This window comes from Phycodurus eques, chromosome 10 (assembly GCF_024500275.1).
Source record: "Phycodurus eques isolate BA_2022a chromosome 10, UOR_Pequ_1.1, whole genome shotgun sequence".
NCBI classification, from domain to species: Eukaryota; Metazoa; Chordata; class Actinopteri; order Syngnathiformes; family Syngnathidae; genus Phycodurus; species Phycodurus eques.
The window spans coordinates 3,308,741-3,322,527 of NC_084534.1; the positions used below are offsets into that span (position 1 = coordinate 3,308,741).

The 13,787-nt window shown below is 44.1% G+C and overlaps 1 protein-coding gene across 3 annotated transcripts in view; it reads left to right on the forward strand.

Moving 5' to 3' along the window:
* Positions 1-2,754: 2,754 nt before the first annotated feature.
* Positions 2,755-13,787, forward strand: part of slc41a1 (solute carrier family 41 member 1) — a 64,741-nt gene continuing 53,708 nt past the window's right edge. The window contains exons 1-4 of one of the 3 annotated variants that reach the window (XM_061687429.1): positions 2,755-3,034; positions 4,097-4,165; positions 4,945-5,061; positions 5,319-6,097. In XM_061687429.1, the coding sequence (XP_061543413.1) occupies positions 5,615-6,097 (483 nt within the window). In that variant the 5' untranslated portion in view covers positions 2,755-3,034; positions 4,097-4,165; positions 4,945-5,061; positions 5,319-5,614. Of the gene's footprint in view, positions 3,035-4,096; positions 4,166-4,944; positions 5,062-5,149; positions 5,254-5,318; positions 6,098-13,787 lie in introns of those variants that run through there. The other 2 variants (XM_061687428.1, XM_061687430.1) reach the window with 2 other exon arrangements.

Consider the following 13,787-nt stretch of genomic DNA (forward strand, 5'->3'; position numbering starts at 1 on the left):
ACCTCGTGTCTCATTCTTTCTCGTCGCCAGTTCTTTGTACCTTGTCGTCGCATTCTAGCATTCCATGTTTCCACGTCACAGATTCACAGTAAGACTAGACCCTGTTCCGATTATCGACCTCGCCTTTTTGCCTGGATACTGTTGCCTTTTTTGGATTGCCTGCCTGTGTACTGACCTCTGCCTGTATATTAAACCTCCCTTTTTGAAACTGTCCATTTGTTTTGGAGTCGTGCATTTTTGGGTCCTATCCTCAGTTCCGTTCATGACATCTCTGCTTTTTGCAGATGATGTGGTTCTGTTCCCTTCATCAAGCCGTGATCACCAATTCTCACTCAAGCTGTTTGCAGCCGAGTGTGAAGTGGCTGGGATGAGAAACAAATCTGAGCCCATGGTCCTCAGTCGGAAAAGGGTGGCGTGCCCTCTCCGGGCCGGGGATGAGATCCTGTCCCAAGTGGAGGAGTTCAAGTGCCTTGGGGTCTTGTTCACGAGTGAGGGAAGAATGGAACGGGAGATCGACAGCCGGATCGGTGCAGCGTCTGCAGTGATGCAGACTTTTTATCGGTCCGTTGTGGTAAAGAAGGAGCTAAGCCGAAAGGCGAAGCTCTCGATTTACCGGTCGATCTCCGTTCCTACCCTCACCTATGGTCACGAGCTGTGGGTCGTGACCGAAAGAACAAGATCCCGGATACAAGCGGGTGAAATGAGTTTCCACCGGACGGTGTTCGGGCTCTCCCTTAGAGATAGGGTGAGAAGCTTGGTCATCCGGAAGGATCTCAGAGTAGAGCCGCTGCTCCTCCACATCGAGAGGAGCCAGATGAGGTGGCTGGGGCATTTGATTCGGATGTCACTGGTGAGGTGTTCCGGCCACGTTCCATCGGGAGGAGCCCCCTGGGACGACCCAGGACACGCTGGAGAGACTATGTTTCTCGGCTGGCCTGGGAACGCCTCGGGATCCCCCCGGAAGAGCTGGAGGAAGTGGCTGGGGAGAGGGAAGTCTGGACGTCCCTGCTAAAGCTACTGCCCCCGCGACCCGACCTCGGATAAGCGGTAGAAAATGGATAGATGGATAACAAACTAATATTATATCCATCCATTTTCTGAGCCGAGTCTCCTCACTCGGGTCGCGGGCGTGCGGCAGGCAGCCTATCCCAGATATCATCGGGCAGGAGGCAGGATACACCCTGAACTGGTTGCCAGCCAATCGCAGGGCACATACAAACAAACAACCATTCGCACTCACATTCACACTTACGGTGTCACGTACGTGGTTAGGGCGAAGGCGAGTAATGCAAGGCAAGAACATGGTGGACCCAATTGCAGGGAAGCAGGGAGGCAAGGCAGGAGTGCGGGAGTCTCAAAATAATATTAATCTTCAAAAAGGGAAAACTAAACAAAGTCCCACAACAGATACCAATCAAATCAAAGTAACAAAGAAACACTCGAATATCTAAAACTGGAAACAAACTATGACCTGTGAGTAAGACGTGGAATAGAAAGGGAGAATGACACCTGACAATAACATACCACAATGATAAAGACAACTGACGACTATGACATGGCAAAGACATGTGACAACGACAATGAACCGACAAGAACTGAAAGAAACCAGGGAACTAAATACAAACAGATAGACGAGACAACTAGGAACACCTGGACAAGACATGAGTGGCTGGAGAGAGCTGATTGGTCGACACAAAGTAGACGAGAACAGGTGGACACAACAACTTAATGAGCACACGACAAGCATGGAACACAGGAAAACATGGAACAAAACTAAACACAACCCAAACCAAAACACAGACCATGACATACGGGCAATTTAGAGTTGTCAATTAACCTACCATACATGTTTTTGGGATGTGGGAGGAAACCGGAGTGCCGGAGTGCCCAGATTGAACCCCCGTCCTCAGAACTGTGAGGTTCGACGCTCTAACCAGTCGGCCACCGTGCCGCCTCCTAATATTATAAACACGAGAAATCAAATTTGCGATAAAAGACATCAGTGGTATTTGTTTGTTGTTGTTGTGTTTTTCTGTGTTCTTCCCTGTCAATCCCCAATGTTCGATCATTAAATTTTCCATAAAATTCACTAGCTGCATTGTTGTATGTGTTTGGATTTGAGAAAAAAAAAACTTTGGACGTCTCGAACTCTTATCAAAGTTTGTGCGATACACTTCACTACTAAAAACATTTACAAAATCTGAAAAAGAAAAGATCGGTCTACCTAGCAATTAGCTTGATGATGTCATTTCTGCTAAGAACATCATTACAGCTATTTAAAAAATATTTCACTGATAAAACAAAATGTTTCAACAATTAGAAGGAAGCCGTATTAACAAAACCATACAAAAAGAGCTGGTTTAAAATTTATTTTGTCTGTTGAATTTGATATCTAATTTGGTCAAGAGGAAGGGACAGGAGGATTTTTTAATTATTTTTTTTGGGGGGGGGGGGGTGCTCAAAAGCTACTTGGTATTTTCAATAATATTTAGGAAACACTTTTACAACAGTCACAGGACAACGATACGGTGATTTATACAAGAAAGTACAATTTATACAAGAAGCGCATGAGGACAGAGAGCGTATGGCTTTCAATGGTGTGCAATAAATGGCCAAACGGCGTGCCGGGGGAGACCGGTCATAGCAGCCTGCATGTGAGCAGTGGACACGGGGGGCTACAGTGGTGGTGGTGGAGTCGCGTGGAGGGTTGCTCGGCCCGTCCCGTCGGCTCAAAGTGCGGAGGGAGGGCTCGCCTTGTGGCTTCCTGGCCCCCTGCATCGGACGGCTGTATTCTCGATGCACATCCGAGCAGCCCGGTGGCTTGGGCCAATGGACGGGGTCGGGGGAGAGTGGAGTTGAGACAGTTTAACTATTAACCGTACGCCGTCGGTACCACCATACTTAAGGCGTGAACACCGGCATCCGCGGCTCAGCCGAGCGCGTAACCAGCGGGGTGGAGGATACATGCAGCCAGCTCGCCGGACTCCAGCGGAGCCTCTGCCCGGGTCGTTCGCCGGAGCACGGCCACTAAAAGGTAACCATGGCACTGACGTCTCCTATAAAACAGACTGCTGGACAATGTGAGCTTTTCCTTTTATGTTTAACCGTGGCGGAATGTCTCATCATGTCTTGGTGACTGTTCAGCCCAGCCTTTCCTTTTGCGATGTATTCCAACGGCAGTGCCATGTTTGTACTCGCGTTAACTAGTTAAATAGGCATGCTTATGCGGTGGCAGTGACTTTCTCTCCCAACCCGGGGTTGGAACAGAAAGCCTCCTGGCCTTGACGAAACGAGCCGAAGAATAGAACTGGGGGGCTCGTCTATTCAGTCCTGACGAGGGAGCACTAATTTACGCCTTTGCCATGTTGGGTTCGCCTGGTGTTGGTCCTGACTACTAAACAAGATTGTTTCAGCAGGGATAAACGCTATCTTAGACTGTGTCGCAACACGCGTGCGTCCAGTCGGCGACAAGAAGACGACAAGCGATTTCAAATATTTGTGCACCCGGCGCAATACAGTGATGTATGGTGTATCGGGCACCTGTTAGCGTTACTACAGGTGACAAAAGTGCTTAAGTATGAGTACAAATAGGCTACATGTATTTTAAAAAAAAAATACTGGTAAAAGGAGAATTCTCATTCAACTGCTGTACTTAAGTCAATGTAAAAGGTACATACTGACATGTACTTACAAAACTAAAACAACTAGCATTATGCTATCAAAACAACATGTTCCCATAGCTTCGCTATTGTTGTGAATTTCGTAACAACAACAACAACAATGCTAAATTAGCTTACGATAACAACAAAAATACTTCTTACCTGTATGTGTTTTACAGATGAGTCTGAATGCCAAAAGCTGCTGGTTTTTAGGCCAAGAATCTTTATTGGAGTTGACAACCTCCAACAATTGTCTTAAATAAAGCCATGGATGGGGCATACCATGCTTCTCTGAATCTGTTGCCTCCCTGCTTCACATTCCTTCATGTCACTGCTGTCTTTGTATATTCTGCTTTATAAGACCCAAAGATGTCATTTTCTCAAGATCTCAACCGCGGCTGTCTTTACATCTCAATGCCTTTTTTTATTTTTCACAGTGCGTCATCGCGGAAGTTGAAAAAAGTAACAAGTAAGGAGTAAGAAGTACAGCTAATCTGCTTTCAAATGTAAGGAGAAAAAGTAATATCATCAGAAAAAGAAACATTCCAGTCCAGATATCTGAAAAATGTACTTACTGTAGGTGTAGTAACATTATTTGTACTTTATTACCCACCACCACTGGATTAAAACATTTAATTTCCTACATTAGCACTAACATTAATAGTCCTAATGATTAATAGGGGGAGATTTGTGATTTTGTTTGTGAGGGTTGGTTATTTATTTGGCATTTAGCAGACTATCGTATAAACGATAGTAATAGAAAGAACATTTTCACAAAAGTAGTGCCACATACTTGTTCTCTGGGCTTTATACACTCCAATGAATGGAACATTGATCTTAAATTAGATTTGTGTGTTTTCAGAGGGAGAATTAATGTATTGTAGCACCTCATTTAATAGTGCCATATTCTCGTTGTGCTTAAAGATGAGGTTTCTTGTTACTTATTATTCATCCATCCATCCATTTTCTGAACTGCTTATTTTCACTACGAGAATTCACATAGACCATTTTACTGAGCGGTCTTTCTAATAGTTATACACAGTATGTATATTTGTTTTCATGTTAGTATAAGTAGGATGCCAACACTATGGTGTACTGTAGATGTAGAAATTGTAGTTCCTCTGCATATGTGCATATTAAGATTCAGGCTCTGAGGCACTACTTTTAAATAGTGTATATATGCGTAAAAGAAAATCATTCTTACTATTTATCACAGCCTTTGACTGTTAGCTTTTTAACTTGATTGAGAATACATACATGATCATTTGATATGTTCTTCTCCCAGTTTATGGTCCACTCTGTTTGGAGAAGACCCTTTCTGTGGCTGGTAATTCAATCCTTGTGCTGCAGACCTTTAAATATCTTCAGTGCAAAGACCTTTCCAGCAGCCACGTGGTGTAAGGTGAGCCATCGCCAGCCCGTTATGCCAACTAGTCTACTGTGATCAGTGGATTGCGAGCAGGACTCGCCTGCACTGCAATATAGCTACTTCAGACATCTGACTGTTCCCATTTAACTTAAAACCAATGCTGTTCAGAAGAATACAACAACAACAAAAAAAACTCTGGAGAACATACGAATGGGGGTTTCTGTGGTGAGTGCCCGCGAAAAGTCATTGAACTAGAAATATGAACTATACCCTCTTCTTTTTCTTGCCAGCCCACACAGAGCTCCTTGCATTGAATGGAGAACATACTGGTCCTGCTCCCAAAACACCGACAGGAACACGGGATTTGCAGACAAACGGATGCATGTGCCTTGTTGCAATTTTTTTCCCCATAGAGCAATTTCCATTTGGCTCTTCAGTAATAGTCGTCACCCCCTGTCCACATTTTTAATGGGATAAATGACTTAGACTGATCAGGATCAAAACCAGGTCAGGTGATCCAGTGACTCCTTTATAACAGTTCGTCTATATTTTCTTTTCAAGCCCATTGTCTTTCAAAGGCTTCCGTATGGTACTTTGGTCGAAAGAACAAGAGAAATTGCCCGACATCAACATGTCCTCCGGGGCCATTGAGGTGAAGAAAGATGGAGGGCCCCTTTCGCCGGCCTTCCTTAACTCCAACTCCACTGTCCACCCGGTGATCCTCACTCAGGGGCCTGAGGAAGGGAGCCCAGATACTGGAAGTGAGTTTGAGCTCAAAGAGGTCACATCTTTCACAGAAATGGCCAATGAAACCCCGGAGAATGAAGAAAGGTTGGAGATTGTTGCAGTGATGGACTGTCGGGCTAATGCCAAAGGCCAGCGTGAGGAGGATGCGCTCTTGGAGAATGCAAGCCAGAATGAGAGCGATGACACCAGTAATGACCAGAGCCCTGAACCACCGGCACCCCTCAAAGAAACCTCCTTCTCAATTGGTCTGCAGGTGGTTTTCCCGTTCCTGCTGGCTGGGTTTGGGACAGCGGCAGCAGGAATGGTGCTCGACATTGTTCAGGTGAGCTACAACACAACAACGCATTATAAGCATATTAGGAAGACGTAACACTCACAACCCAATCTCTGTTCATACCAAAGCAAATTATGGTAATGTTGAGAAAGGCTTATTTATACACCACACACCTGTATCTATTATGCCATTTTTTATATGAAATTATTATTTTTATTTGGGGTAGGCTAGCCCTGTGATAGTAATTTTTTCCCCCTAATATTTATCTATAGACCTGGTAAAGGGTCCCGGAGAATAGTGCAGCAAAAAGCAAGTGATAAAAAGTTCTTCATTTATTTTGTATATATTTGTTACTGTCACAGATGTTTTGTCGGTGTAGTTTACTCTCCAATACCTCTTAGTTAAAGTAACCATAGTTTAGATTTAAATCTCTAAACTGAACTGGTTCTGCAGACAGACCACGCATGCTGAAACTCACAATGGGATAGGCCTGTCGCTCAAGCATTTCAACAAACTGGTGGTAAAAATCATGTACCTTTTGGGATATGTCGTTGTGTTAACTACATGCTTCTGAGAATGCCTGTCCATTTAAAAGTACTACCAACCTTCAATTTGGAAAAAATAATACTTTCACATAAAAAACTAAATTAGATGCACTGGTAGTACAAACACACATGCAAGATTCTATTTCATACATGTCACCATTGTTTTACTTTTTTTGGTTAAATCACTGTAGATTTGGTTGTTCTACTAGTATATTACATCTTCATTGTGTTAATGAAGTATTTAGGTTGTAGTCTAAAATCAAACATGGCATCAAATCCACTAGTCAGTGTAAGAGAAGTGATGTGGTGAAAGGTCAAGCTTTAAGATACCATATGTTACTGCATGTTCTCTGAACACCTAGAATACTAGCGTTATAGTATATATATATATATATATATATCGTAAAAGAAAAGAAAAATACAACAAAGTGGCAACGTGAAAGCCTAAACTACAGAGGTATCCCGACAAATCTGGAATTCTGAGGTATGAGGTCAAACATTTTTCACGCTGTCCCATGTTAGGCCCCATGCTGCTGTGGTGTCTGTTTTCCAAAACACTTGCTTGATGCACCATTGCTTAAGGCCTGGTTGTTTCCCCTCTGTCTGCCATCACAGAAGTACTTGTTTTGAGGCAATGATAACCTTGACAGCCTGTTGTAGTGAGTGTCTTGGGGTTATCTTGCTGTGTAATTTCCTCTCTCTGACACTGTGAAATGCTAACTCAGCTAATCCCACACGTCCTTGTAGGAGGGCATTTCTAACTTGCTCTGTCTGCTCTTACTGATTCTAGTACATTCTGACTGTGCCAGTCTGCAGCCTCTAAAAGGCCTCTTAGAAGTGTGACCTTTTAATGTTAGTCACTTTGATTTTCTACTGTATACACACACACACACATACACGCACACACACACACATGCAGAGTTTTTGGCGTCATTCCCACTCGAGGCTGGCCCAGAAAAGACTGACCAGACTGGTCTGGAGATGTCTGCATAGCTATGGTCAGTGACTTGGCAGTCAAATGGCCTAAAACCGTCAGTCTCTCACTCCCATGGCCAGAAACTGAAGGGGGAGGTTATAAAAGGGTTATATATGGGTTTTAAAGGTCGTGCAGTGCAAATCATCTCAGGAATTGGGAATGGTACTGTGGTGGGGAGCCAGTATCAAATATTATGATTCAAAATCCAAATAACCCAGACACTAGGAGGACGAATAACATGGGGAACTGACTCACAATGTATGACAACAACAGACGACAATGACCGCGGGGGTATTGCAGCAAGCAAGTTCTACATGCTCACATGCTCTTAATCTAAACCTGACTTCTGAGTTGACTTACTCCGAACTTGGAAACTGTAATTATTTGGGTCCAGAACATCCATCCATCCATTTTCTGAGCCGCTTCTCCTCATTAGGGTTGTGGGAGTGGTTGCCAGCCAATCGCAGGGCACACATAAACAAACAACCATTCGCACTCACATTCTCACCTACGGGCAATTTAGAGTCTCCAATTCATGCATGTTTTTGGGATGTGGGAGGAAACTGGAGTAACCAGAGAAAAGCCACACAGGCACGGGGAGAACATGAAAACTCCACATAGGCGGGGCTGGGGATTGAACCCCGGTCCTCAGAACTGTGTGGCGGACGCTCTAACCAGTCGTTCACCGTGCTGGCGGGTCCAGAACAGCTTGTCTGAATTATTTCAGTCAAGTCTGACGACTCACACCTTGAACGAATCTCATGCATGACCACAACAAACAGACATTATCAATGGATATGTTGATTCACCATGGAAACCAATAGAAACATGAAGTTATTTAGTTATTCTACCTTGGAATCAAAGGCCCTATTGCAGGCGTATACAGTACAGGACGTCCTCGAGTTACAATGCTCGACCTACGACTTTTCGACTTTACGACGCCCGTAAAGTCTGCAAAGGAAAGAGAAGTAATTGATGCATGACTGAATGCAGATTTTCAACACATTACAATTTGAAGCACTGGCCTAACATTTAACCATACACAGCAAATAGGAATATATTTTGAACAAAATCAGATTTCCATGTGTTCGCAATCCGGTGTCTGAAAAGTGCTCTTGGAAGCACTTCAACTAATTATACAACTATCATTCAGACAGGCAAGGCATATTTTGCTCAGTCATGATTGAACCTGGCGGCACGGTATACGACTTGTTAGCACATCTGCCTCACAGTTCTGAGGACCGGGATTCAAATCCAGGCCTTGCCTGTGTGGAGTTTGCATGTTCTCCCCGTCCCTGCCTGGGTTTTCTCCGGGTACTCCGGTTTCCTCCCACATTCCAAAAACATGCGTGGTAGGTTGATTGAAGACTCTAAATTGCCCATAGGTATGACTGTGACTGCGAATGGTTGTTTGTTTATATGTGCCCTTTTGCCTGAAGATAGCTGGGATGGGCTCCAGCACCACCGTGACCCTCGTGAGGATAAGCGGTACGGAAGATGAATGAATGAATGAATGAATGATTGAACCTCACTTACAAACTGCCTGCCGCACGCCCGCGACCCGAGTGAGGAGACTCGGCTCAGAAAATGGATGGATATAATATTAGTTTGTTATCCATCGATCCATTTTCTACCGCTTATCCGAGGTCGGGTCGCGGGGGCAGTAGCTTTAGCAGGGACGCCCAGACTTCTCTTTCCCCAGCCACTTCATCCATCTCTTCCGGGGGGATCCCGAGGTGTTCCCAGGCCAGCCGAGAGACGTAGTCTCTCCAGCGTGTCCTGGGTCGTCCCCGCGGTCTCCTCCTGGTGGGACGTGCCCGGAACACCTCACCGGGGAGGCGTCTGAGAGGTATCCGAATCAGATGCCCCAGCCACCTCATCTGGCTCCTCTCGATGTGAAGGAGCAACGGCTCTACTCTGAGATCCTCCCGGATAACCGAGCTTCTCACCCTATCTCTAAGGGAGAGCCCGGACACCCTGCGGAGGAAACTCATTTCAGCCGCTTGTATCCGGGATCTTGTTCTTTCGGTCACAACCCAGAGCTCGTGACCATAGGTGAGGGTAGGAACGTAGATCGACCGGTAAATCGAGAGCTTCGCCTTTCGGCTTAGCTCCTTCTTTACCACAACGGATCATTACAAAGCCCGCATCACTGCAGACGCTGCACCAATCCGCCTGTTGATCTCCCGTTCCATTCTTCCCTCACTCGTGAACAAGACCCCAAGATACTTGAACTCCTCCTCCTCCTGACATTTAATAATAAACTAAATACACATTTAATATTCACACCGTTATTTCAGTTTTATTTACACATTTTGTTTCATTGATTTGTTGCACAACATGTATCAGTCTACAGTTTATGAATGTATATATACAAAAAATAACATTGGATTTCTACTCAGCTACCCAGCCATTATTATGATTAAGATGATGATGATGATGAATATAATAATAATAAATATTATTAGTATTATTAACAGAAGGACGTTTTCTGCAGAAGCAGTGATGGGATATGTGTCAGCCAAAACGACATCTAATTAGACTAGGGGTGAGCAAACCTTTTGTGCGCAACCTGATGTTTTAAATGGACAGGCAGGTCATTTGTAGATGAGGAAAAAAAAAAAAAAAAGTGTATAAAAAAATTGTTTACTCTAATAATAAAATGATAATTTGTTTCATACTTGCGGCACGGTGGACGACTGGTCAGAGCGTCAGCCTCACAGTTCTGAGGACCCGGGTTCAATCCCCGGCCCCGACTGTGTGGCGTTTGCATGTTCTCCCCGTGTCTGCGTGGGTTTTCTCCGGGCACTCCGGTTTCCTCCCACATCCCAAAAACATGCATAAATTGGAGACTCTAAATTGCCCGTAGGTGTGACTGTGAGTGCGAATGGTTGTTTGTTTGTATGTGCTCTGCGATTGGCTGGCAACCAGTTCGGGGTGTACCCCGCCTCCTGCCCGATGACAGCTGGGATAGGCTCCAGCATGCCCGCGACCCTAGCGAGGAAAAGCGGCTCAGAAAATGGATGGATGGATGTTTCATAGTCTTGTTTATTTTATTTGCAATTCATCAATTAACCATTTGTTTATTAAGATAAATGAACAGAAAGTAAATAAAAATGTAAAATAGTGTATTTTACTAATTTTATTACAGTACAGTAATTCAGCAATTTAGTCATTCATTCTGTAAATTAATTAATTCATTCATCTTCCGTACCGCTTATCCTCACTAGGGTCATGGGCGTGCTGGAGCCTGTCCCAGCTGACTCTGGGCGAGAGGCGGGGTACACCCTGAACTGGTCGCTAGCCAATCGCAGGGCACATATAGACAACCAACCATTCGCACTCACATTCACACTTACGGGCAATTTATAGTCTTCAATTAAGCTACCATGCAGGTTTTTGGGATGTGGGCGGAAACTGGAGTACCCAGAGAAAACCCACTCAGGCACGGGGAGAACAAACAGGCGATGCCAGATTTGAATCTGGGTCCTCAGAACTGTGAAGCAGACGTGCTAACCAGTCGTCCACCGAGCCGCTCATTCTCTAAGTGTGTATGTATTTTATTATGTTAATATTTGACTAATCCACCATTAATTTAATGATAGAATGAGTACAAAATAACTGAAATGGAAAAAAATACATGTAAATAACCCATTCGCAAATATTTGTGACTCTTGATAATATAAATGCTTGTCGCGCCAAATTAAATAACGGACCAGGGTCCTGTTATTTGCCCACCCGTGAATTAGACTAGTTTGAGCAGCAGCTTGTCTATCATAATTTAATACAACATAAAATATGAGTTTCGATAAAAGAGTTCTACATGAGGCACTTGGAATCCTATGGAACTATTTTTCTTACAACATTAAAGCTAACAAGTGTTTTAACTGTGACGTTGACTTTTCTCATCAGTGGACACACCGTTGTGTTTACGCAGTATGATTTGCATCAACTCAAAACTCCCATCCATCCATCCATCCATTTTCTGAGCCGCTTCTCCTCGCTAGGGTCGCAGGCGTGCTGGAGCCTACCCAGCTATCATCGAGCAGGAGGCGGGGTACAGCCTGAACTGGTTGCCAGCCAATCGCAGGGCACCTTCCAACAAACAACCATTCGCACTCACATTCACGCCTACGGACAAATTAGAGTTGTCAATTAACCTACCATGCATGTTTTTGGGATGTGGGGAAACCAGAGAAACCACGGGGAGAACATACAAACTCCACACAGGCGGGGGCCGGGGAATCAGAACTGTGAGGCAGATGCTCTAACCAGTCGTCCACCTTTCCGCCTCAAAACTCCCATTAGCAAAAAATAATAATAAATTCTGCTGTGCACAAAATTTGCTCAGTCAACACAAGTCCCGGGTGTGTGAGATTAGAGATATATAGCCGGAGAATGTTATGAAGCTACAGCACTAAGTTTGATGAAAAGCAATATTGTTCGATAAGAAATTAATCTGTGAATGCCAGTTTATCATTTTAGATGTTTTGTGCCTAAATATCAAGGATAAACAGACAAGCTATGTTTGGTTCAGGTGGGAGGAGACGAGTAGAAAGTCAGGATTTAGCATACAAAACCTGCTAGCGAGCAGGTTAGGCCTGTTGCCACAGTGACTCAGTTGGAATTTCTCTTACCGTGCTCTTTGAAACAGATAATGCAGATTTTCCCTCATCTCAGGATTAATTTCTTCCGACTCTTCACATAACCTGCTTGCCCCTCAGAGAGTGAATGAACACAACAGAGGGAACAAAATGCATACAGAATAATTGACAAACCGGTGAGCAGAACACAATGGCAAATGAGCTGATTGACTGACACAGGAAAGCAGCAATGACAAGACCAAGTTGTAGACAATGACACAACGACCAGACAAAGACGGCATGAACACGGTATCACCTCACGCCTAAAAAAACTTGCGCGGATAATGAGGCACACACGTTGTAGAAAGGTAACAATTGTTGTGTTACCGTCTTGGGCACATTAGTGTCGTAAAAGAGACACCCCAATACCCCACACATCAAAATAACCAAATATATGATAGAGGCTTACGTCGTACGGTAGATGTTTTTATATCACACTACAACACACAGTATGTATGTACATCATTATATGGCACAGCTCTATGCAGTAGTGAACTGTGAGAGACAGTAACGGAGTGTCTCTGTATTGCTAGCATGGAGACAAGTCCTGGTTTACACATGCTGACCCACAATGGCGCTTAGACACTGCACTTGGTTTTCGCAGCGCTTATCTGGTGCACTGCCCCCCTCGTGCGCAGCCAGACTCAGCTGCACGGTGCTGCGCTGATGTGTTGCTCCAGCAAAGTACAGTACAATATGAATGGATTGATCGACAGCACGCTGTGCTATGAAAAGGCCTTAACAGTCCAGGGGCCACAAATAGACAGCAGCAGCCTGGTGTAGCGAAATAACACTTACATTCACACCTATTAACAGTTAGTCTTAATTAACATACCATGTTTTTGGAATCTGTGAGGAAGCTGGAGTAACTGGAGAAAACGTGGATGCACAGGGAGAAAATACAGTGCCATGAAAAAGTATTCTCCTCCTCAAATTATAATTTTTTTGAATAGTTCTCCACTTTAAGTTTAAGATCGTCAAACAAATGGAATTATCACACAAAGATAATCCAAGTAAACATACAATGCAGTTTTAAAATCGAAATTTTAATTATTAAGGAAAAAAACTATTCCAAGCTACCTGTCCCTAAAAAGTAATAGCCCCCTAAACCTATTAACTGGTTGGGCCACCCTCAGCAGCAAAAACTGAAATCAAGCGTTTTTTTATAACTGGCAATCAGTCTTTCACATCTCTTTGGAGACATTTTGGCCCACTCTTCCTTGCAGAATTGTTTTAATTTAGGAACACTGTATGGTTTTTGAGGATGAACAGCCTTTTTAAAGTCATGCTGCACCATTTCAATCGGCTTCAAGTACGGTCTTTGACTGCGCCACTCCAAAATATAATATATTTTTTTTTAAATCAGAATCAGAATCTTTATTTGCCAAGTATGTCCAAAAAACACACAAGGAATCATTCAGAAGTTGACTTGCTGGTGTGTTCTGGATCATTGTCCTGCTGCAGAACCCAAATGCTGTTCAGATTGAGGTCACGGACTGATGGCCGACATCAATCACAGCAAGTCGTCCAGGTCCTGAAAAGGATAAGCAGCCCCAGACCATCACTACCACCAT